The sequence below is a fragment of the Mustela erminea genome, chromosome 4 (genome assembly GCF_009829155.1).
Source record: "Mustela erminea isolate mMusErm1 chromosome 4, mMusErm1.Pri, whole genome shotgun sequence".
Classification (NCBI taxonomy): domain Eukaryota; kingdom Metazoa; phylum Chordata; class Mammalia; order Carnivora; family Mustelidae; genus Mustela; species Mustela erminea.
The window spans coordinates 63,519,659-63,544,948 of record NC_045617.1 but is presented as its reverse complement, the minus strand read 5'-3'; the positions used below and the strand labels follow the sequence as shown (position 1 = coordinate 63,544,948).

The window sequence follows — 25,290 nt, the reverse complement described above, 5'->3', positions numbered from 1 at the left end:
TCAAATGCTAAAATAAATCTTAAAGAAAAATGCCACCGAAGACCATATATTCCCTAATTAGTAGTCAATTCTCTTTCCTTGCAGCTTCTCAGAGAGGGGGAAGGAGGGCTCCTGTGAAAGAGAAGGGCCATGCCAAACCATGGCAGTGACTTCCATTTCCCTATAGGAAAGCTGTTGCAATCACAGTTCTGATGCTAATTTTTCTTTTTCAGGACCAGGATTTGGTATCTATGCAGTTGTTCACCTTCTCCTCCCTGTGATGTCCGTGTGGCTCCGTCGTAGTCATAAAGACCATTCATACTGGGATGCAGCTTCTGCTAATTTTAAGCATGCCATTGGCCTGTCTTGTGAGCTGGTGGTGGAGCACATTCAAAGCTTTATACACTCAGGTATTTATGCTCCCATAGAAGTCCATGCTAAGCATATTTTTCCTGGGAAGCATCACTGTCTAAAAGTGCTTATAAATACCAGTGTATGATTTTGTCTGGAAATTTCTCAAAGAGAAGTATATGGTCAGTACCAACCTTCTCCTAGATTATCAAAATGAAACTTGACACTTAAAATACATACGTGACTAGAAATATAATGCCATCTAGTAGATTTGTGCTTGAGAAGAGGGGAGGCAAGTTCAAGTATATAATCAAGTATATAATCAATTAAAAAAAGAACTGGCCCTGTGGTCTGGGAGTGAGTAGGAGTATAGCCTCCTGCCTCCTCTGGGAGGCTAAATGGAGGAGAGAAGATTTTAACAAAGGCTTCAGTTATAGGCAAGAAGCTGCTTAGGAGGTTGGGGGTGAAGCATCTTAATATCTGTGGCACTTTGAAAAAGCATGTGGTGGATAGTATATTGAAGTCAGAAAAAAAAAAATCACTGTTGGCCCTAGATGTTATAATTCTATATGCCTTTGGCTTTTCTTTATAAAGAGGTGAGGGGCTCCCTTGTTGGAGAGGTTAGAGAAACTCATAAGATGTTCACCCCAAGGGAGAGTCAAAAAGCAAAGATAAGAAATGGGTAGCTCTATTAGATTTAATGACAACTTGCCTCCACAAAAAAGGAACATTAATTGAAAAAGAAAACAAGTGGGTGTTTCCACATGTAACAGTAACTATCCCTCGGGGTAGATGTTCTCAACTAGATCGTTGCTTTGCCCAGCACAAAAATCACTGAGGAGGCTACTGAAAATTGGATCTGTGTCATCACAAGGACTTTGAGGAAAAGAATGCAGATGTATTCCTTGAATTGGGAACATAGAATGTGATTTGTGAAGGTCTCATTTTCTTTAATCTGGGGATAGTGTGCAAACTGAAGCCAGACTGAGAATTGAAGACAGTAAGCTGAGAGAGGGTTTGTTTGTCAGGCGCATTTGATTAGTCTACCTATCAGGCATAAGGAAAGTACACGTTTCATTTTTCTCTTTTTAAGAATTTAAATTTTTTTTACTAGCTACTATTCAGGCTGTTCTGTGTTCCAGTCTGTGTAAGTAGATTTGTGCATATATGCATTATATTATATGCATAACTTCGAAAAATGTACATCAACACACCAAAGCCACATACTTCATCATGAAATGATTAATACAAACTAAAATCAAGTTTTAAAAAATCCAAGAAAATTACTTCCCCCCCCCAGATATTTATATTCTTTTTATTGCTCAGACTTTCTCCTTTAGCTATAGATGGCTTTTCAACCCCCTCCTTTACAACAGAGTTTAGTGAAATCTTGGTTTTACTTTTCCATATAGACATCCGGTATGAGAGTATGATCAACACGATGCTGAAGGACCTGTTTGAGTTACTGGTAGCCTGTGTGGCCAAGCCCACAGAAACCATCTCCAGAGTGGGCTGCTCCTGTATTAGGTGAGGAAAAACCTTCCCTAGCTCTCCACAGTTTTTATTATGAAATCCAACGGGATTAAATTATTTTATTGTAGCAATTCACTTTTGGATTGCTTTCTAAAGGTAAAAATGTCTGTATGTATATGCCAGTAATTCCTCATTTCAGTGTTTAATCAGCAAATATTTATCATGTAGGCATTATATGAGAGGTACTCAGCTGCATGAGAAGTCAGCCACGGCCCCTGCCCTTGAGAGGTTTATAGCCTTTTCTAACAGACATAACAGAAAGAGATGCATAGAAAATGATAATGATAATAGGAAAGAGATGCATAGAAAATGATAATAGGAAGATGCATAGAAAATGATAATAATAATAGGAAGAAAATGATAATCCCCAAGGAGGGCAGGGGAGTAGATGGTCAGCAAGAGCTTTTTCTATTGATGACACTTTGTCGGATCCCCCAAGGGGGGCAAGCTCTTGCTAGTTGGGGACTTGTAAGAAGAACATCACAGACCTAAGCATGGAGATCAGAGTCACCAGTAACAGTTACTTTGGTTGGTATTTGTCCAGGAGTAGTAGAAAATGGGGCTAGAATGGAAAAAATAGTAGAGAATATATACAGTCTTGCATGCAAGCCTAAATTGAAACATTTCCCTGTTAGTCGTGGGAACCCCATGATATTTTATAGTGAAATGCCTTAGGAAATCGTGTTGGGACAGTGGAACACCAGCTGGGTTGAAGACAAGAGGCAGCAAGGCATGCACGAAGCTGTGGGATGAATCTGGATATGCTTCTGTAAGGGCAACAACACGTACAGTTTCAAGACCCCTTTCCTTGTCTCCTCGAACAGGTATGTCCTCGTCACTGCGGGCCCCGTGTTCACTGAAGAAATGTGGAGGCTGGCCTGCTGTGCCCTGCAGGATGCCTTCTCCGCCACGCTCAAGCCCGTGAAGGTAAACTGCTGGCAGAGAGAGCCAGAGCGTGTTCCCGTCTCCCAGTGTTCCCTCATGCCTGTCAGGTGGGGCATCCGGATGCCGCCCTCCTCCTCCTGGAAGGCAGCCTCTCTTGAACTCCTACAGGGGCAGAAAAAGAAGCTGTCAGAGCAGTGCTTTTGTCCCAGACTGAGGGACATTCAGGATGGGGCAGGGGGCACCCAGGGAACCTCTGCTGTGTTTCTCCCCAGGATCTGCTGGGCTGCTTCCACAGCGGCACCGAGAGCTTCAGTGGGGAAGGCTGCCAGGTGAGGGTGGCGGCCCCCTCCTCCTCCCCCAGTGCCGAGGCCGAGTACTGGCGCATTCGAGCCATGGCTCAGCAGGTAAGGACTGGGGACTTCTAGAAGCTTCTTCCTGATGGTCCTGCATCACCAGACTGCCTTTCATTCCGTTAGGGAGCTACTCCTCCTGGCTCTGACATCTTGTCAGTACTGTTCTTGATGAGGAATGACTAATGCAGTCAATAGCCTTAGAATCCTCTCCACCATCTCTTTCTTAGGGCATCCTGCAGTGCCCAGATCAGCTAAAGTCCTTTCTTTCCCTGGCCGCTACACTTCATACACCACTTGATTTACTTGGACTCCTTATATTATCCGTATTTGCTTAAATATTGATGTTACTTGCAGTCTACAAGTGCCTAAGGATGGCAAACCTATTTGGTTTTTTCCTTATATCTCCCCTACAGAGCCTTTTCCAAGCTGCTTAATTTCAGTGGAATGTAAGTCATAAGTAAAATTAAAATATACTTACACATGCAGGGATCACAATGTACCAATGACTTTTTTCTTCTGGCAAATGTCAGAAGGCAAAAAAGTTGGTTGTAATCTTCTGAGCAGAGAACATATTCCATATACTTTCCCCTGGTGTTCCTAGAGCAAGGCATGTAGAAGACACTTACTTAATGTCTGTTGAGTCTGAGAGTTACTAAATCACAAAAGGCCTTCCAACATTAGCACTAGCTACAGACATGCCCCCAAATACTTAAGTGACATGTCAGTCTATCTCTGAGATAGACTGCATGGGGCTTCCAGCAGCAGGATTAAGCACTGTCCCTAAATATACATATATTCAGAGTAGTGAGTGGTTGTTGAGAATTCAGTCTATCATTTAGTGGCAACAGACATATTTGAAGTATGTCTTCGCATGCAGAAGATATTTTGCAAATGTGTGTGGTATGTTTAAAACATTAAGCAATTTTTATAAATATATATGCAGTGTTGGATTAAATTTTTGGTTAAGTATTCTAATTCTTTAGAAAAGTAAAGTGAATTGGAGGTTATATTCAAAGGCACCCTTTTTCTAGAAGATCTGTTTAAATCCTTAATAAAATCTCCCTTTAGGACATAAATAATCCAGGATACCCTGATTATCAGTTGAGACGTTTCCTGGCTAGATCTGGTTTCTAAAGGGCTTTCCCTAGCACGCCTCACAGGGTGGGTTAAGAACCTTCCACTCTGCTTCTCCCATCCTCTGCTGTCCACATTCATGACAGCCCAGGACATGATGGTTCTGTTGGGAAGGGAGAGAGCACATCCCACTGAAGCATCCATGGCCAGTCTGCAGAGGTCGGAAGAGAAGGAACAAGGCTGCAGTGAGGATCTACTTTGGCCCCCACAGCTGTGATGGACAGCTACCACAGAAAGGCACCATAACAAGAAGCCAAGAGGTGGTCTTCTGACAGGATAGCTTCCCCAAGGGGAATCCATTACACTGCTAACAGTCGTCCCCATGTGCTTACGGTGGGCTTCCAAACTACATCCCACCACACAGCAAGAACATGGAACCTTCTTCTGAAACAGTAGATTGTTAATGGAGAAAAAAGACAGAGGCCATTTAGTGAAGCTTTTACTTTTTAATATTTTCTCTTCCTCAGTCCCTAACCAAAAACTTTGGAAAGAAAACATTTAAAAGTACTTCTATTGGGGCACCTGGGTGGCTCAGTGGGTTAAAACCTCTTCCTTCGGCTCAGGTCATGATCCCAGGGTCCTGGGATCGAGCCCCACATTAGGCTCTCTGCTCAGCTTCCTCTCTCTCTCTCCCTGCCTCTCTGCCTGCTTGTGATCTCTGTCAAGTAAATAAATTAAATCTTTTAAAAAAAAAAAAAGTACTTCTATTTTCAAAGGGAAGAATCAAGAAGCGCTTACAGTTTTTTTAGTCACTTCTCCCACCGTCCCATAGAGTAGTATGGCCACATCCAGAGTCCTGAGAGGGGGCCCTAATTAATTTCTTCCTCCCATGTTGGATAGAATATAATACCACACAGATGTCAAAATCAGAGATTTTTTTTTTTTTTACAAACACAGCCCCCTTTTGTTTACTCTCAATTAATTTTAAATATCAGCGCTTGCTAGTTGGAGTGTAATGAGTTGTCATGTAATAAAATATGTTATTAGTATTAGTGTCAGCTGCTAACTTCTGAATGTTTCTTCTTCTAACACTATATGTACATAATACATATTAACCCTCTCAACAAACACACCAGGTAGAAGACCATTATCAACCTCATTTTATAGGTGAGATGAGTAGGAAGAGTTAGCAACTTACCCAGAGCCATCCAGCCAGTTCCTGGCAGAGCCAGGTTGAGGATGATGGAGCTCCGAACTGAACCTTTGCATACCTTTGCAGGTGTTTATGTTGGACACCCAGTGCTCGCCAAAGACTCCAAACAACTTCGATCATGCGCAGTCCTGTCAGCTCATTATTGAACTGCCTCCTGATGAGAAGCCAAATGGACACACCAAGAAAAGGTAAGCAGCGAAGAAGCTTAACCATGTGGACAACTTAGAATGAGGGAAGTCCGTTATCTTCACTTCTGGCTGCTTATAATCCAAGCTTTGGCTAAGAATACTGAAAATATTCATAGAGTCATTTAGCAAGGGTTTTTACAGAAAATTGTTCACTTTTTAACCAGAGCTTCCATGCTTCACGTGAGTAACCTCCACTGGGTGGCTCAAACAACAGAAATGCATTTGCTCACAGTTCTGGAGCCTAGAAGTCCAAGATCCAGGCGGCGGCAGGGCTGGTTCCTTCTGAGAGCCTCTCTCCTTGGCTTCTGGTTGGATGTTCTCTCCCTGTGTCTTCACTTGGATCATTCTTCTGTACATGCCTGCGTCCTAATCTCTTCTTATAAGGACACCGGTCATACGGTGGATTAGGGCCTGCCCTAATTATTTTTCAAGACCTTTTCTCCACATCCAGTCACTCTGTGGTACTATAGGTTTAGACTTTGACATGTGAATTGGGGGTAGAGGGGACACAACTCAGTGTGTCTATAGTATTGTCCATATTATGCCTTTTAAAAACAAATTTGTAGCGTAAGGCATGATTCATAATGTTTTGGGAGAAATACATCAACTTCTCATGAGCAATACAACTGTCAGGAGACAAAAAGATCTCTGCCCTGCCACATGAATCTTGCCCTTTTTAGATTTATTCATTTATTATTTTAGAGAGAGCTGGTGGGGGAGAGGAGGAGAGAGAACCTCAAGGAGACTCTCCACTGAATGCGGAGCCCAACGCAGCCCAGTACCAGGCCCTGAGATCATGACCTGAGTTGAAATCAAGAATCGATGCTTAACCTACTGAGCCATAGAGGTGCCCCTAATCTTGCCCTTTTTAAATACTATCATTTTGCCTAAAAACTCTTGTTCCGAGACTTGAAGATAATAGCCGCCACTGAAATCTCCCATTTTTAAACTGCAGCACACGAATAATGACGGCGACTATTTGAGCACTATATGTGAGCCACAGTGGCTAACTATTTCCACTCCCATTTTACCACAGGGAAACATTCAGAGAGGCTAGGCCAGCTGTCCCAGGGCAACAAGCACAAAGGCAGGGAGCCATCTGGCATACATGGATTTGACTCTTACTACAGAGCAGTTCTTAGCTTAGCAAAAGATGTAGCACGAGATGAGTTAGACCTACGGAAGGCTCCTGTACATACCATCCAGTATATCCTCAAAGGTCCATGTTGAAGTCACCCATGGAAAAAAGACCTATTAATAAAGAGAAATCTGGGTGTGGTTTTAAATCACCTTGGCAGGAATAGCCCTGAGCTTTACCCAAACTACCTCGTATGCGAGCTTTAAGATGTGGTACTTGAAATTCTGGGTCTTTTTCTCTCTGAAGCTAGTATTAGCATGTCTTATGTCAGTTAACTCTCCAGGAGGACAACTTTCCTTTGCACTTGGCCTCAGAAGCACTTCACAGTCCCCTTAGTAACGGGCATGTGGAGAAAAAGGTTGAAACACTTGGGTATAACAAATTGAAAAATTATCTGTTGATTTTGTTTAGCTCCTGTCAGCATGGGTGATTAAAAGCTGCACTCTGGGGATGCCTAGGTGGCTCAGTCATTAAGCGCCTGCCTTCAGCTCAGGTCATGATCCCAGGGTGCTGTGATCAAGCCCCGCATCAAGCTCCCTGTTTGGTGGGAAGCCTGCTTCTCCCTCTCCCACTCTCCCTGCTTGTGTTCTCTCTCTCACTGTGTCTTGCTCTCAGTAAAATAAATAAATAAAATCTTTAAAAGTTGCACTGGAAGAGATTATGCTGAGTGAAATAAGTCAAGCAGAGAGAGTCAATTATCACATGGTTTCACTTACTTGTGGAGCATAAGGAATAACACGGGGGACATAGGGAGATAGGAGAAGTGAGTTGGGGGAAATGGGAGGGGGAGATGAACCATGAGAGACTGTGGACTCTGAGAAACAAACTGAGGGTTTGGGAGGGTTGGGGGGGTAGGAGGTTGGGTGAGGCTGGTGGTGGGTATTATGGAGGGCACGTATTGCATGGAGCACTGGGTGTGGTGCATGAATAATGAATTCTGGAACACTGAAAAAATTTTAAAAGAAAAGTTGCACTCTGTAATCAGTTGTTTTACTCTTTCCGTGCCTTTCTGTAATGCTTATCTCACTATTGTTCTGGCTGCTTTTCTTTTTTTATTGTGCATGGTGTGGCTTGAACCTAAAGCAAAAGGAATTTTCTGTCCTTTTCACATGCACTCTTAGCAATTTTGTCTCCTAAAGCATCAGAGGGGATGATCTTGGCTGATAAAGATGCTCCAAAATTCAAACACGGCCTCGCAGCCACCATCCTTTTAAATATTTGCTGGGAAAGGGCTTTCCAGCTCTCAGGGAAGGTAACAGATCATGTCCTGTGGGCTGTGGTATCATACCTTCCGAAGGTTGGTCAGACTCCCACCTCTTGCTGTGGTTCCTGCTGCAGGAGTCCAGGCTGCCAGGGGCTGGGGTTGAGGTGTCTGAGCTATTTCTCCAGAAGAACTCTTCCTCCAGGCAGCAATCTGTGCAGGCACCTGCACATAGAACCCATCTGTCTGTTACTCCGTTGGTCCTGGACACTTACTGAGTACTGTTCCCACCAGTTTCCCAGGCCCTGGGACATAGAGGAATAACAGGCTGCCCTGCATAGTGTACTGGGGCCGACAGACAAGTGAACAGACCTGAGTGCCTGGTGACAGGAGTTCCCTTTAGTTAGAGTCCTATAGCTGTAGACATGAAGCGTTAGACCAACTTGGTGGCTTTTTGAGCCCTCTTCTCCAGAAAAATGCATATTCACAGTTCCTAATACCTTAAATAATTTACCAAAAGGAGGGGGGAGGGAATGGGGAGTTATTATTCAAGGGGTATTGAGTTTGGGATGAAAAGATTCTAGAAACAGTGGTGATAGTTACCCAAAATTGTGCAGGTGCTTAAAGCCACTGAATGGTACTTTTAAAAATGGCTCAAATACCAACTTTATATTATGTATATTTTACCACCAAAAAGAAAAAATTGCTTCAGTGATTTGTTAGAAAGGGTTGGAGTCTGTAAATGACAGATCTGGGCTGAGCCTCCTGTGTTCACTCAGTGTACCATCCCACCAAGGGCAAGTTCAGCCCTTAAATATATGAAGCATTTGTGTTCTTTTCTGCTAAAAGAGTCCTTTTTAAATGCAAGGTCATGGCTAGACATATTGATATAATAGTTGGATCTCTGAAATAAGCAATTAATCTGAGGATCATAATTTTATAATTACCCTGTGAGGAAAATTAGTTTGCAACATAATGGCATAAGCTACTTTCATGCAATTCCAAGAGCACTGAAAACAAAGTGAAACCATAAACCACAAACCACAAGGGTGAATTAAAATATTTAGTAAAGGTAGTGCCTAGAATTGAAATTCTTTTCTTAGTCTAAGAATCCAACCAAACAAAAGAGGCCGAATCACCAAAGAGCACTTTGAAGGCTTCCTTATGTGGGCTGTGCCCCTCAACCAGGAGTCCTGGCCAGGTGTCCGTGGAGGGTTCGCCCCACCCCCATGCCACATAGCTGACCTGAGGGGCATCTCAGTGGATCCAAAAAAGCATTCAGGGTCCACAGAGGTGTCCTGTGGGCCATGATAGCAGGAACGGACACGAAAGAGAATTGTACGTGTTGAGCGAACATGGCTTTCTCTCTCCTAGGTTTGGCTTAAAAAGCTTTGACTTATATTATTTATTAATATTGCGAATGTTTGGACCTCATCCATCTCACGTGTTGGAAGCACTGAAGTTTTTATGTCTACTCACCAAAGGCATTAAAAGTTAATCCTGGTAAACTGGTTTGGTCCCTAGAAAGTTTGACTTCAGTGAGATTGCTCACAACTTTGGGGTTGAGAAAAAAGCCTACACAGTAGAGAAGAAAGCCACTTAAAATTCAGAGAATTTATCAGACGTTGTTACTTTCTGATTTTATCTCCTTCATGTTATGAGTAATAAAATGTCAAATGTTGTATCCCATTGCTGTGCCTATATTGAAAAGTTTTTATAAAACAGTAATATCATACAGTGCCTAGATTTTAGGAAGTATCGGCAATTCCATTAATCATGACTAAAATGGTGATCATGTAATGGCTCCAGAAGTTGGCCTTTAATTTTTTTTTAAGATTTTATTTCTCTACTTGAGAAAGAAAGCGAGCACGTCGGAGTTGGGGAGGCTGCAGAGAGAGAAGGAGAAGCAGATGCCCCGCTGAGCAGGGAGACTGATGCGGGGTTCGATCCCAGGACCCCAGGATCACGAGCTGAGTTGAAGGAAGCCACCTAACCAGGCGCCCCCAAGTTTGCCCTTTTTAAAAGAAGGCATTGAAATAAAGCAGTTTTGCCTATAGTTTTGCCTATGTCATTCTAAAATGTGTAACACTGGAATTCCTTTCAAGTAACCCACATTGGGCAGAAAGCTACTAATCAATCCCTTCTTTTCATTTGAAGCGTTTCTTTCAGGGAAATTGTGGTGAGCCTGCTATCCCATCAGGTGTTACTCCAGAACTTGTACGACATCTTGTTAGAAGAGTTCGTCAAGGGCCCCTCCCCTGGGGAGGAGAAGACGGTGCAAGTCCCAGAGGCCAAGCTGGCCGGCTTCCTCAGGTACATCTCTATGCAGAACCTGGCGGTCATCTTTGACCTGCTGCTGGACTCGTACAGGACGGCGCGGGAGTTCGACACCAGCCCCGGGCTGAAGTGCCTGCTCAAGAAGGTGTCGGGCATTGGAGGCGCAGCCAACCTCTACCGCCAGTCCGCCATGAGTTTTAATATTTATTTCCACGCGCTGGTCTGTGCTGTCCTCACCAACCAGGAAACCATCACCGCCGAGCAAGTGAAGAAGGTGCTTTTTGAGGACGAAGAGAGAAGCACAGATTCGTCCCAGCAGTGTTCATCTGAAGACGAGGACATTTTCGAGGAGACGGCCCAGGTGAGCCCCCCGAGGGGCAAGGAGAAGAGGCAGTGGCGGGCCAGGCTGCCCTCCCTGAGCGTGCAGCCCATCAGCAATGCTGACTGGGTGTGGCTGGTCAAGCGGCTGCACAAGCTGTGCATGGAGCTGTGCAACAACTACATCCAGATGCACCTGGACCTGGAGAGCAGCCTGGAGGAGGCCCCCGTCTTCAAGACTGACCCGTTCTTCATCCTTCCGTCCTTCCAGTCGGAGTCGTCCACCCCCTCAACCGGGGGCTTCTCGGGGAAAGACACCCCTTCCGAGGACGACCGGAGCCAGACCCGGGATCACGCCAGTGAGGCCAGCAGCCTGAGGGCGGGCGGCGGGGACTTGCTGCTGCTGCCGCCGAGCCCCAAGGTGGAGAAGAAGGACCCCAGCCGGAAGAAGGAATGGTGGGAGAACGCGGGCAACAAGATCTACACCATGGCCGCCGACAAAACCATCTCCAAACTGATGACCGAATACAAAAAGAGGAAGCAGCAGCATAACCTGCCCACGTTCCCCAAAGAGGTCAAAGGGGAGAAGAAGGGAGAGCCACTGGGTCCGCGGGGCCAGGACTCCCCGCTGCTTCAACGTCCCCAGCACTTGATAGACCAGGGCCAGATGCGCCATTCATTCAGCGCGGGCCCCGAGCTGCTGCGACAGGAGAAGAGGCCCCGCTCCGGCTCCACCGGGAGCTCCCTGAGTGTCTCTGTGAGGGACGCGGAAGCACAGATCCAGGTGGGTTCCCATCAGCCTGGGGATGCCAGGAGGCACACCTAGCAGTCTGTGTGTTGGGGGTGTGGGGGGGCTAGCCTTCCAGGGACAGACGTGTCCCCCTCATGGAACACTCACACATTGTGTAAGTCGATAGACACCAGTAGGAGACCAACCCATTTCCCCACCAAAGTCAGAGGGGACTAACCCGGAGCATCCATCTGGGTCAATATATCAGTGTGAAATTTTACTCTTACATAACTTCAGGAATTATTTTTAAGGGTTATACGAGATACTGAGAACTCAGAACTCACCTGGATAAACAAGATGAAGCTGCAACTTCTAAAGGAGATGTGCTTTCACTGTCATAGGGTCCTGAGTTGATGATTGGAAGAGGCATGGAAGAAACGTGTAAAGGAAAAAAAGCAAAGTGCCTGTTATTGTGTGGTTATACCAATGAATACCAATGTTTTCATCTCGAGGCTTTCTAATCCATTGGGAGCACATAACACATCTCCTTTTTTAGAGGGCTTTGACTATTCCTGTTCCTTCATGCGCCATTCATTTAATACTTGTAATTCCATGGTACATCAAAAACTCAGCTTGAGAAGAAAACAGTGTTAGTGCTGTTTGTTCAATTTAAGAATAGATGAGACTGTAAAAGAGAAACAGAGGAATCTAGAGTCATGGGAACCCTTTAAAAATAATCCAGGTGTTTAAATTTGGGCTCCTGTCACAGGCATAAGTTGGAAGATCTGAGATCCAAGGATTCTGTGAACTGACACAAAAACGTGTTCTCAGAATAAACATAAATTTGGACTTAGCATGAATCTTGCAGGATGCCTTATTTTCCTATAAGGTACTTGAATGTAGAACCAAATTTCAGAATCCAGAAAAAGCAGACTAGATTTGGAAAAGTCCAATCAAATGAAAATATATGGTTGTTCTATAATAGATGACCTTCTTGACAAATAACGTGTCTTAATTTTCTTCATGTCTTGGAGATTTGCTTATGATTTTAAAAAGTTACTGAGGGAAGGTAGTCCTATTCCAGTTTGCTAGGCATTATAGAGACTGATAATTATGTATGTCCTATGGAAATTTCACTATGAGAAGGCAAGAGTGCCTTTAAAAATCTGAGGAATAAATAAGATTTGTGTACAGGCATACCTTGGAGATACTGTTGGTTTGACTCCAGACAACTGCAGTAAAGCAAATATCAAAGTGAGTCAGATGAATTTTTTGGTTTCCCAGTACATGTGAAATTTATGTTTACACTATACTGTAGTCTATAAAGTGTGTAATAGCATATCTAGAAATATATATATCTATACACATACCTTAATTTAAAAAATACTTTATTGCTAAAAAATGCTAACCATCGTCTGAAGTTTTCTGCCAGTCTTTTGGCCAATGGAAGTTCTTGCCTCGACATTGATGGCTGCTGACTGAGCAGGGTAGTGGTTGCTGAAGGTTGGGATGGCTGTGACAGTTTCTTAAAGTAAGGCAGCAATAAAATTTACTGCATTGATTCTTTCACGAACAATTTCTCTGTAGCATGCAATGCTGTTTGGTAACATTTACCCACAGTAGAACTTCTTTCAAAATGGGAGTCAGTCTTCTCAAACCCTGTAGCTGCTTTATCAACTAAATTTATATGATATTCTAAATCCTTAGTTGTCACTTCAACAATCCTCATGGCATCTTCACCAGGAGTAGTTTCCATCTCAAGAAGCCACTTTTTTGCTCATCCATAAGCAGCAGCTCCTCATCTGTTCAAGTTTTATCAAGAGATTGTGGCAGTCCAGTCCCATCTGCAGGCTAATTCTAGTTCCCGTGCTGTTCCCACCACAGTTACTTCTGCCACTGAAGTCCTGAACCCTCACCGTCATCCATGAGGTTGGAATCAGCTTGTTGATGTTCATGTTGATGTCTTGATCTCTTCCCATGAATCACGAATGTTCTTAATGGCATCTAGAATAGTGAATATTTGTCCAGGTTCTCAATATACTTTGCCCAGATCCATCAGAGGAATCACTATCCATGGCAGCCATAGCTTTACAAAATATAATGACTCCTTGGTCCATGGACTGCAGAAGAGATGTTGTGTTAGTGGGCATGAAAATAGCAGTAATCTCACTGTGTATCTCCATCAGAGCTCTTAAGTAACCAGAGCATTATCAATGAGCAGTACTCTTTTTTATTTTTTTAAATTTCAATTAGCCAGCAAATAGGACAATCATTAGTTTTTGATGTAGTGTTCAGTGATCCATTAGTTGCATATCACACCCAGTGCTCATCAGATCATGGGCCCTTCTTAATGCCCATCACCCAGTTACTCTATCCCCCAACCCCCTCTCTTCTGCAACCCTCAGGTTGTTTCCTGGGGTCAAGAGTCTCTCTTGGTTTGTCTCCCTCTCTGATTTCTTCCCATTTAATTTTCCCTCCCTTTCCCTATGGTCTTCTGCGCTATTCCTCATGTTCCACATAGGAGTGAAACCAAATGACAGTTGTCTTTCTCTAATTGACTTATTTCACTTAGCATAATCCCCTCCAGTTCCATCCATGTCAATGCAAATGGTAGGTATTCATCCTTTCTGATGGTTGAGTAATATTCCATTGTCTATAAGAACCACATCTTCTTTATCCATTCATCTGCTGAAGGGCATCTTGGCTTCTTCACAGTTTGGCTATCATGGACACTGCTGCTATGAACAATGGAGTACAGGTACCCCTTCATTTCACTACATTTGTATCTTTGGGATAAATACCCAGTGGTGCAATTGCTGGGTTGTAGGGTAACTCTGTTTTTTTCTTGAGCAACCTCTGTACTATTTTCAAAAAGTAGTATTATTTTAAAAAGAATCTTTTTTTCTGGGTAGTAGTTCTCAACAGTGGGCTTAAAATATTCAGTAAACCGTGTTGTAAACAGATGTGCTGTCATCCAGGTTTTGTTCTTCCATTTATGGAGCACAGGCAGAGTAGATTTAGTATAATTCTTAAGGGTTCTAGAATTTTCAGAATGGTAAAGGAGCACTGGCTTCTGCTGAAAGTCCCCAGCTGCATTAGCCCCTAACTAGAGATTCAGCCTGTCTTTCAAGCCAGCCATTGACTTCTCCTCTATTGCTATGATGTCCTAGATGGCATCTTCCCATAAACAGCTATTTTATCTACTCTGAAAATCTGTTGTCTAATGTAACCAGCTTCATGAATGATCTGAGCCAGACCTTTTGGAGAACTTCCTGCAGCTTTTACATCAGCACTTGCTACTTCACCTTGCAACTTTCTGTTATGGAAACAGCTTTTTCCCTTAAACCTTATGAACCCACTTCTGAAAGCTTCAGACTTTTCTTCTGCAGCTTCCCCACCTCCCTAGCCCTCACAGAATTGAAGAGAGTTAGCACCTTGCTCTGGATTAGGCTTTGGCTGAAGGGAATGTTGTGGCTGCTTTGATCTTCTATCCAGACCACTCAGACTTTCTCTGTATCAGCACTAAAGTTGTTTCTCTTTCTTGTCATCTGTGTCTTCACTGGAGTAGAACTTTTCATTTCCTTCAGGAACTTTCCCTTTGCATTCACAACTTGGCTTACCTAGGCTAGAAGCTAGGCTCTTCTGCCAGTCTTGGCTTTCAGCATGCCTTCCTCACTAAGCGTAATCATTTCTAGGTTTTGATTTAAGGGGAGAGACCTCTGACTCTTCCTTTTCTTTGAAAACTTTAGAGGCCAGTGTGGCATTATTAATTGGCCTAGCTTCAGTGACAGTTGTCTCTCAGGGAGGAGGGAGACCTGAGCAGCAGGAGAGAGATGAAGGGCCTGGTCAGTGGAGCACTCAGAACACACACATTTACGAGTATTTTTACCATTCTGTATAGGCACCCCAAAACAAGCAATCGCATCATCAAAGATCACTGAGCACAGATCACCATAACAAATATAATAATAATGCAAAAGTTTGAAATATTGTGAGAATTACCAAAATGTGACACAGAGATACCAAGTGAGCAAATACTGTGGGGAAAATCATGCCACCAATGAACATGCTCCACACAGGGCTGCACAGATGTTCAGTCTGAAAAGAAAAAAAAGAAAGAAAAAGAACTATCTGGGAAACACAGTATAGTAAAGCAAAGCACAATAAAACAAGGTATGCCGGTAGTCCATGAAACCTGAAAATAAGGTATTCCTAATGTTAAAGGAGACTCTGCTCTGCCTTGTATAGATGAACTTAAAGTGACAACGTTTAGCCATACTAAATTACTAAAGACTGATTTATTGCAACCTAAAGCCTGAGAAAACTCACCTGCCAATTGAGCAGGGCTTTGCCACATACCCGAGAGTTCAAATGAACCAAGAAAAAGCTGCTAATAATTCTCCTTAATCCTTTCTCGTAGGCCTGGACCAACATGGTGCTAACCGTTCTCAATCAGATTCAGATCCTTCCAGACCAGACCTTCACAGCCCTCCAGCCGGCGGTGTTCCCATGCATCAGCCAGCTGACCTGCCACGTGACAGACATCAGAGTGCGTCAGGCTGTGAGGGAATGGCTGGGCAGAGTGGGCCGGGTCTATGACATCATCGTGTAGAAGATTCACATTGAGGAAACACAATCTCGAAGGTTAGAGAATGCCCACCAGTCCCCAATGGATAGCATTTGCCCCACCACCAGCCCCACTGAAACCAGTGTCTCAGAGGAGTCTACCTGTCCCTCGCTAATCAGCACTGGGGACCATTCTGGACACTCACCTTGTATTTGGAGGACACCAATGATACTCTGATTTTGCACATCATTTCAGAAAAGTCTCCATTCTTTGACACGTTTCTAAATCTTGATGTTTATTTCCCAGTGCTTTTGCCTGCCATGCTACTCCCAAAAGGAGTAGTCCTTTGAAGGACTACTCCTTTGAAAACTCCACACTGATCCATTTGATTTTTTTTCCTTTTAAATGCAATTGTTAAGGAAACATCCACTGGTAAGTCATGCTGGTGTGTAGGCACTCTGGCATCTAGTAGCGGACATTCTTCATCGGAGGAAGATTTCCATTATGATTATGGGCTTCGCAGGGAAGAAGACAGCTGGAAAAACAATTCTGGGTGTCATAAGCAAGAAAGGGATGACTTTCTCTGTAACATGTTCCAGAACATTTCAAAGTTGTCCTAAATTGTCAAGATTTTCTGGTTGGCATAACCAACTTTTTTTAAGGTGCTGTTGTGCCTTTATTTCCCTATTTCTCAAGGAAGAAAATGCTTTCCTGGCAAGGTTTTAAGTCTGTGTCCTGGCAGCTGTTGACACACAGCTCCCAGTACAGTGGCTGATACAGTTCTCGCCAGGAGAGGTGAGACTGCCCTGCCACCCTGGCTTCCCATTAGTCTTTGCTTTTTGCTCCCAAGGCCAAACAGGAAAGGAAAGGAAAAAAATGGTGCCTTAGTTTCTTGTTGCACAGACATTTCTATGCTCCAGTTATCTGAACATAAGGCAGAACATCAGGTTTTTAAGAAAACAAAATGTTAAAATGCAACTCATTTTGTATCAGCACCCTTGGAGGAAAGGACTCCGTTCTCCATGCAGCGAGCAGACTTCTCAGGGAACGGGGCAGGAAGTGGGGTGGTAGGGAGACAGCTGGGAGGGGTGAGAAAGGAGAGTGGGAGGAAGTCATTTGAAACCTTAAAATATTATACAAGCGTCCCATCAAATTGCAGTGTCCGACATCCAAGCTCCAGTCTCAGAAGAAAAGAAAACTAAAGGAGGAGGGGACCCGGTGAAATTTAGGACATTATGTTTTTCAATTTAAAATATTTGTCCTCTCAGGAAAGTAAATTTACCCTATGTCTGAGGTCTTTCTAAATGGCTATTTTTACATGGATTTTTTTTTTTTTGGATAGAACTAGAAAATTAATTTGGAAACTTTATCTTATTTACAACATACTCTGTAGTTCTTAAATTATAATGATTGAAACGCCTCAGTCAGACCCACTCGTGTACATTCTAGAAAGTAGAGTTAGTTGCTAAGACATATGTTATCATTTTCCCAGGCCCTAAAAATGTGTTCATAATTGAGTATCATTCTTTTAAAATAAAACATCAACTCTTCGGTATAGAAGTAAGGATTTAAAACTTAGAACTTTACTCAGTGCTGCATTTGTAAACTTTGTCTTCCTTGAGAAATATGTAACTATCTACAAGGTTAAGATGAAGACAGGGTTCCCTGATTTATTTAGGCAAACTAAAAGAACCCCATCATTCCATATACCATCTAGAAATCACCACAGAGTTCAGAAGACATATTTCAGTTCCACAACATACTCTCTTTGCCTTCGGTTTTACCCCATAGACAAATAAGTTTAGAAACATATCAACTATTTGATCTTAAGCAATGACCTTCGGGGATAGCAATGAGCTATAGTCTATATAGTTTTTACATTTTGGAAGTAGAATTGAAAGGTACGTTCTCTTTTTTGTTTTAACAAAAGCTACAAAAAGAAACAGAATCACCATGATTTACTGCTTATCTGAGGTTTAGCTCCCCTTTTTCCCATGAGGACCCCAAAATTTACTTTGGGGGTGAGGAAGAAACTTCAGTAGAGTGTCAAATCAGAATGATTATAAAATGCTTATATGTAGCAACTTTTTAAGAAGTATAAAAATTCAAGCAAAGCCAGTTTCAATGTAGAATGTCATGTGCCAGAGTATGTTAATTGTTTAGAAATCAGACTCCATTCTCCCATAGATTTTCTATTATGAGATCCAAGGCTAGTTTATGAAAATAAACTTTTCACAGGTTCCAAGAATTAAAAAGTGAGGAATTGTACATAGTTCTTTACCTACAGTTTTTAAGATGGTTTTGGCCCCTTCCCATCATGTATTCTGCAGTCTACCCCAAGGTCTACATTCGTCTCTGCCCATTTCCATTCCCAGCATACCCCGTGCTACAGATCTACATCAGATTTGAAGCAGAAAGCTAACTAAACCACCTTAATGCTTCCCAGAGGTATTTGCAGTTGTATTTGCCTGATGCAAACAATCTCTAATGAATAGGATGTCAGGGCACAGTGAAGTCTGTCTTCTCCAGGGGTGGAGAGGAACCCTAAGTAGATAAGCGATCCCTTTCCAGACTGCCCTGGTCAACCACTCACACTCTCTTGGTGTCTTGGCTTCTGCCTTTCCCCATCTCTTCCTTCACTCCCTCTCGCCCAAGGTCTCTGAAAGACCAAGGTCAAGACAGCCTTGGTGGTTAAAAACAGTCACTACCATATATTTACTGATCTAAGCAGAATAAGATTTTCATGTTGCTTTCAGTTGCTGGTATTTACTCTAAGGTTGGGAATTACTCTTTAATATTTTGGTAAAGTATGTATCATGAAAGCACTTAGAAAATTGAAAGTGTGTAGGAATTCCTGGCCACCAAGCAGACCACACTTATCATCAGATTTTTCCTTGCCATAAGGGCAGAGTTTGATGGAAGGCTAAGATCTCTCCCAGCACTTGCCTCTCCTGATTAGCTTCTAAAAATGGTTGGGCTGCCTCTTTACACCACCTTATTATCTCTCCCCTTATGATTATTTTCTAGCCTTCACCATCAATATAAAACTAGGACATTTTCTACCATCTTTATGCTATTTAGTGACTGATCAAGGCAGATTCTAACATACATAACAGCTCAGATTAAAATATTTGCAATCAAATGTGACAAAGACTTAACATAATTCAAAAGTACCTTTAAATGGAAACTTCTTGGCACAGTATCACCAGGCTTTTAGTTTTTGCTGTTTTAAGAAGAAGACTTATACAGAGTCAGTAGAGAAAGTCAAATGACCTATAACCATAAGAAGGTAATGCAATTGTATAATGGATAACCCCTGACTTCCTCCAAACACATTACAAGGCTGCTTAGGTAGGAAAGTTTTTTTCAGAAAAGAAAATCCTTTTGTGCTCCACCCATCAAACTAAGCAGAATAAAGAACTTTGTTGGGAGCTGGTAACCACAGCAAGAATTTACAAACCATAGGGCGTGGTGACATTTGACAAGAGCCACTGTGAATGTAGACCTGACCTGCATTAGCATTTCATTCTCACAATAACCTGGCCGAACGGGCATAGATGTCCTCATATTTTTTCAGATGAGGATACAGACCCAGGGAGGTTAAGAAGCTGGCCTGAGTTAGCCAATAAATGGCAAAACTCGTTGCCAAAGAGGTGTTCCTGAATTTGAAGGCCATGCTCTCTACAACACTGTGCTCAAAGTACACAGAGTAAGCACTTTAGTGTTTCAAGGAATTAAAAAGTTAAAATGAGTTGAAAATATCTGATTGGTGTCCCAGATCTGCTATGATATAGGGATTTTTCAAATAGGGTTTAAAAAAAAGAAAAAGCTAGTGATTCTACAGAGAAAGATCACATGTAACATAATATTTTAAGTGAACATAAAACAAGGTCTGAACTTGAATCTTAAAACAAGCCTTCCGTGGTAATTTAGAAAACTTGCCTAATTAGTTGGAAATGATGGAATAGTATTGCTTATGGCCAGCTGCTACGCAGAAAAGCGTGGCAGTCTGTGTCCAGAATGACATACACGGTTGGTAAACTTTTTTCAATTGTCATTGAACCACTCAAAATAAAGTGCCCTGTAGCCAACAGTGCCTCTCTACTTGCTTCCCTGGGAAGTATACAGTAGGAAATATGGAAGTCATCATCAAAGTTTGGGAATATGCAAAATAAATTGTAACCAGTTTTCAAATGCACTCTCTGAAGAGGAAGCTACGGGTAAGACAGGATTGTTTAAAGATCCAGGTACTGGGGGCATCAGGTCAATATCCATAATAACCATGTGCCATATGCCTAAATATTTCTACATACTCTGCAGACAAGGAAAGAGGCAGAAGGAAAATCCAACATATTGCATTAAGCAGATGACAGAACTTGGATACACATGGGTACCTCTTAGGTGATCCTAGGGACATTTAGTGTGGCCTTAAAAAAGCAAGAGACTCTTTTTAAGCACTTTTTATTGGAAATATGAACTTACTATGGGGCAAGACTTGTGAAACTAGTAAAGAACTCATAATTATGCTTCATCAAAAAAATTGTGTTCTCTTCCCTCGTAGTGGAGCTATCTAGAAAACTGGTTGTCTCTCCGTGAGCTCCTCTTCCTCTGCTTGTAATTGTTTGTATTTGATGTGGAAGTAAGAAATAGTTTAATACGAAGTTTTGGACTAGAACACTACTTAGATTTCCAAAACACAATTATTGCTTCAGGGAAAACAGACCAAAAAAAAAAAAAAAAAATTATCCCCGGGAATAATTTATGAGAAACTCAGTTGAGAACAGTGCTCGATTTCCTCATAAACTATGATACCACTTATTAATTAAAGAAAACTCGATACCACACCACTAGTACCATACAAAACCTTTCCCTTCTATCTGTGTGTCATAATGCATGAGAGCTCCAAGGAGAGACTGGCTGACCATCTCAGCAAGAAAACTTGATCAGCTGCTGGTGAATCCCATCCAGTTATGGTCCTTCCAGCCTTTCAACCACCAAGAATCATTTGTTCTATTAGTTCCTATCCTGAAGGTTAAGTAGTGGTTGTGTAGTATCTTTTGACTTTGTTCTAAAGTGCTTCTCAAACATTAGCACACATCAGGATCACCTGGAGGGCTTGTTAAAACACAGGTTGTTGGGCCCACGCCCAGAGTTTCAGATTTAGTAGGCCTGGATGTTTGCATTTCTGACAAGGACCCAGGTGAGGCCAGTGCTGCTTGTCTGGGGACTACACTCTGACAACCGCCTTGAAAAAATTTCCAGCACTACCTTTAAGATCAGCCTGACTTAACAAGCTCAAGAGAAACCCCAAACTGAACCTTGGGCAGACAACTTGGGATTGGATTCTCTACAGCATTCCTATTCCATCTTCCCAGTTTCTAGGTTTATTATACCAACAATTCGGTTTTTTACAAGCTAAAAGACAATGAATGTATCTGTTCAATGGAACAGTGAGATCTGTGTAAACTTCTTGTCTTTGTATTTAGAAACACTGGTTCTACGGATAATCGTTTGTATCATGTTGACCCTTTGACTTGTACTGATGTGATTTTAAATTTCAATATGTAGGGTTTAAGTTTCTTCTGGCATTACAGTTTTACTGTTCCCGTCTCAACTCTGTCACAGCCTTGGCTCCTGGCTTCCAGAGGTTTTTGAGTAGTTGCTTGCTTGCCAGTAGGTTTCTCTCTCTCATTAGTTACCCAAATATTGACACTTCAAAATGATGTTGCACTACTTGATGTACCTTCATCTTTCACTTAACAGGTGTAGATTAATATTTTAATTTACTGTGTACCTGTCAAGAGTCTACCAAGTGATTTCAAAGAAATTTGCAAACTGAACAACTCCCTTTTGAGCAGTACATGTGCCTGTTTTAAGGACTTTTCAGTAAACATGGTTGTGTTCATATCCATACAGCGAAGACTGTATTCTCTCATCTTCCAATGGTGGGAGAAATGTACACATGCATCAGTATGCTTTGGGAATACAGTGAAATCATAATTCAAATATAGGTGGGGCCTCAGTTTACTTCTTAACACTTTGATTAATTAGCTTTGGAAATTCTTTTTGCATTAAAAAAAAATAAGGATTGTCGAATAATTCAAGAGAAAAAATTAAGTACCTTAAAATTATCATCCACATATAAACTATAGTAATTACATGTAATTCTTATTGATTTAATTTTCTCTAAATCCTTCTGCTTGAATATTCTGACATCATTTAAATTACTTTAGATTATTGTATGAACAGAAGGTAATGACAATATTTGCTAGAATTAGTGAGATCAGAAAGCATGTCAAAGTGCTAATGATACTAAAGAATCAAGTTCTTGCTTCTGTGGATGGAAATAATCAAAGTGGTTTATTTCACTTTTGTTTTCCATAACCTGTTTTGGAAATTAGGTTTGCTTTTAGTTCTTCTAATAGTAATTGATTTTCAAATTAAATTTAAAATATTAATCTCTAGGAATAATTTATTTCCAACTTATGTTACCAACTGGTGCCAAAAAAGGGAGGGGGGAATCTAAAAGCCAGTCTTTCGAGCTACCACATACAATATGTTTTCAAGTTAGGGAATCTTGGGCCCTGACACTACCAGCCACCAGTGGTCACCCATGGCTACCTCATGATTACATGTGGGCCACCTTGTATTCCTCCCTTGGCAATTCTTCCATCTAAATTTTGTTGGAAGTGGCTCTCTTTAATAAAAATTCATTTCCTGCTAAATAGGCAAAACTGGACAAAGATTATTGGTGTTGATATTTTGGGTTTCACTTCAATGGAAACCATATGGTAGGATATCCAGGTATGGCATGATAGGGGCAGGAACAGGTGCCTAGAGGGAAAGAGAAATTTCACTTATTTTTCTTTGTTGATTTGTTTTCAGTGGATGGGTGGGGGGTGGGAGGAAGGGAGCTAAGAATAAGATGTTTATTGCCCTAATCATGCCAAAAGACTATTATTTAAGATTATTTTCCTGCTTTTCTAAGAGAAATAAATTACATTATAAACAGTTCCCCAACTACCATTTCCCACTCTAAATAAAGCCAGTGGGTGGTAAGGGTTCTTTTATCCCTTCTTATACTATGCCAAAGAATTGACTTGTTTCCACTAAAAATTATAAATAAGTGAAGCTTGGTATAGCCATAATGATTTGAGTCAGTATACCATTTTATCTATAAAATGCAGAATTCATCCTTGCAATCCCATTCACCAGGAGCCTTGAAACATTTTGTTTACTCCAAAGGACTTGTCAAGGAAGTACAGTTTTTATTTTTCCTTCTTATTTAGTTTGCTCACATTAATAAAAAAAAATTCATTTAAAAAAAAAACCCTGAAACTACTCTCCTTTGTATGTTGATAAACTGTTTGATTTGATAGAATCTGTCTGTTCATTGTTTAACAGGTCCCTGTAAGCAAGCTTGCAAGTGTATTTTGTGTACATTTTATCTGAAGTGAAAATGAAAATTCTAAAGAGAAAATATTTTAAAAGATATTGTATTTATGTTGCCTGTGTTGTAGAATAAAAATTCAAATGCATTAAAAAAAATCTATGTGAAACAGTTTTCTTTACCTAGTAAGTATATCAAAATAATTTATATAAATACCTTATGTTTATAGGATTTGGCCAAAAGAATGAGGTTCCTTTCTCCATGGAATTTCACAACTGAATGAAGAGGCCCCTTCCAGTTCCATAACACAGAGATGGTCATTGTTAACAACTGGGTACATGCCTAGAAAGTACATTTAAAGAAATATATATATATATATATATAACCTATATATAATTTTTTAAATATTTTATTTATTTATTTAAAGCAGGCCTCACACCTAACTGAGGTCTGAATTCAGAATCCAGAGATCAAGAGTCCCATGCTCTACTGACTGAGCCAGGAGGGCACCCCTATAATTATCTTTCTTTTTTAAAATAAATTCATAGTATCAGTAGATAATGATGGAATTTATTCATTACAAAAATTGTTACCTTTTGTTCATAAATAATTAAATCCCTCAATTAATAGAAATAATATTATTAGAAGGTAGTTATTGAAAAGAAAATACAGCCACTTTTAACGTCATGGTCTTATTAAATTGCAGCTTTAAAACTATTTCAAAAGCCTATAATAGTATAAGCCTAGGCATCATCATGCCTAAATTGTGCAAAGCTGGCCATTAGAAGGATAAAAGAAGTACAAGATGCCTAGGGATGGAATCTGTGTACATGACTTTAAACCATGATTCTCATTCTATCATACACTGGCAATCTCACAGTTGTATCACAAAGACACTGTCCCTTTCCTCTTATGGATAAAATAAAACTATAATAGATACTACTATACTTTGCATGTGGACATCACAAATATAAGTGACTTGGAGCACCTGGGTGGCTCAGTGGTTTAAAGCCTCTGCCTTCAGCTCAGGTCATGATCCCAGGGTCCTGGGATTGAACCCTGCATCGGGCTCTCTGCCTAGCACGGAGCCTGCTTCCCTCTCTCTCTCTGCCTGCCTCTCTGCCTACTTGTGATCTGTATTTGTCAAATAAATAAATAAAATCTTTAAAAAAAAAAAACAAAAACAAATATAAGTGACCAACCAAGTTCATGGATGGAGAGGAGCAGAGCCAAGGTGGCCCTGGACTTGAGCCTGAAAAGCAGAGTTCACATCCCAAGCTTCACCCCTTCCCGGGAGTGGGAAAACCATACAACATTTGAGTACAGAGCTCAAGGTTCCCACACTGTAAAATGAATAAAAACTCTAACCTCAGAGCTGCTTCAAGATAACAAGAAAGCCCCAAAGTTGCAGTGCTTTGTAAATGCTAATGACTACTAAATGCAGTACTACTATGTGCTGGAGAATAAGCCATCTCAGAAATAGTGCCACTATTTTGCAAGATGATTTATACTTGAGACCTCATGTGTACATGCCCTTGACATTCATACCCATGAATACACTCCAACACAGAAAGCTTAACTTCTGTGCCAATCATATACAAGGAGGTTGGCAGCCCAGATGCAGATCTCTTTAATCAAACATTTTGGAAATAAATTCCAGGTCAATAGCCAGTTCTTCCATTATTAATATCCAGCAATGAATATAATATGTGCATTAATCTATATGTATTTCTTTAAAGTAGAGACTTGATATGCTTCAGCTATTTGGCTTATGATCAAAACTTGCATAATCTAGCTTTGATAAATATTTCATCTCACTCATTAGAAAATTCACTTTCCCATCTGGCTTAAAGGTAGGTTCAATAAGAAAGTGAAAATAGAATTGAAGCATAATGTAATATTGTGGTTTTCACATATTGACAAACATTCTTGTTATCTCCAGCCTTTGAAAGAATACTCTAAAAGCTTGCCTTTTCTCTCTTCCTTGTTTATTTTTATTTATAGGTTCCTAGTTACAACATCAAGCCATAGGCACCCCTAATCTGCCCCACTAACTTAATCAGATAGCTCAAAATGTTTTGTTGTCAGAGAAA

At 41.3% G+C, this 25,290-nt stretch overlaps 1 protein-coding gene across 4 annotated transcripts in view; it reads left to right on the top strand.

Moving 5' to 3' along the window:
• The window catches only part of ARFGEF3 (ARFGEF family member 3), a 178,898-nt gene extending 158,777 nt beyond the window's left edge, over window positions 1-20,121 (top strand). For 3 of the 4 annotated variants that reach the window (XM_032339393.1, XM_032339392.1, XM_032339391.1), the window contains 7 exons: window positions 213-389; window positions 1,743-1,857; window positions 2,688-2,790; window positions 3,021-3,152; window positions 5,455-5,576; window positions 10,073-11,294; window positions 15,661-15,852. In XM_032339393.1, coding sequence (XP_032195284.1) covers window positions 213-389; window positions 1,743-1,857; window positions 2,688-2,790; window positions 3,021-3,152; window positions 5,455-5,576; window positions 10,073-11,294; window positions 15,661-15,852 — 2,063 coding nt within the window. Of the gene's footprint in view, window positions 1-212; window positions 390-1,742; window positions 1,858-2,687; window positions 2,791-3,020; window positions 3,153-5,454; window positions 5,577-10,072; window positions 11,295-15,660 lie in introns of all 4 variants that reach the window. The other variant, XM_032339389.1, reaches the window with a different exon arrangement.
• Window positions 20,122-25,290: the final 5,169 nt, after the last annotated feature.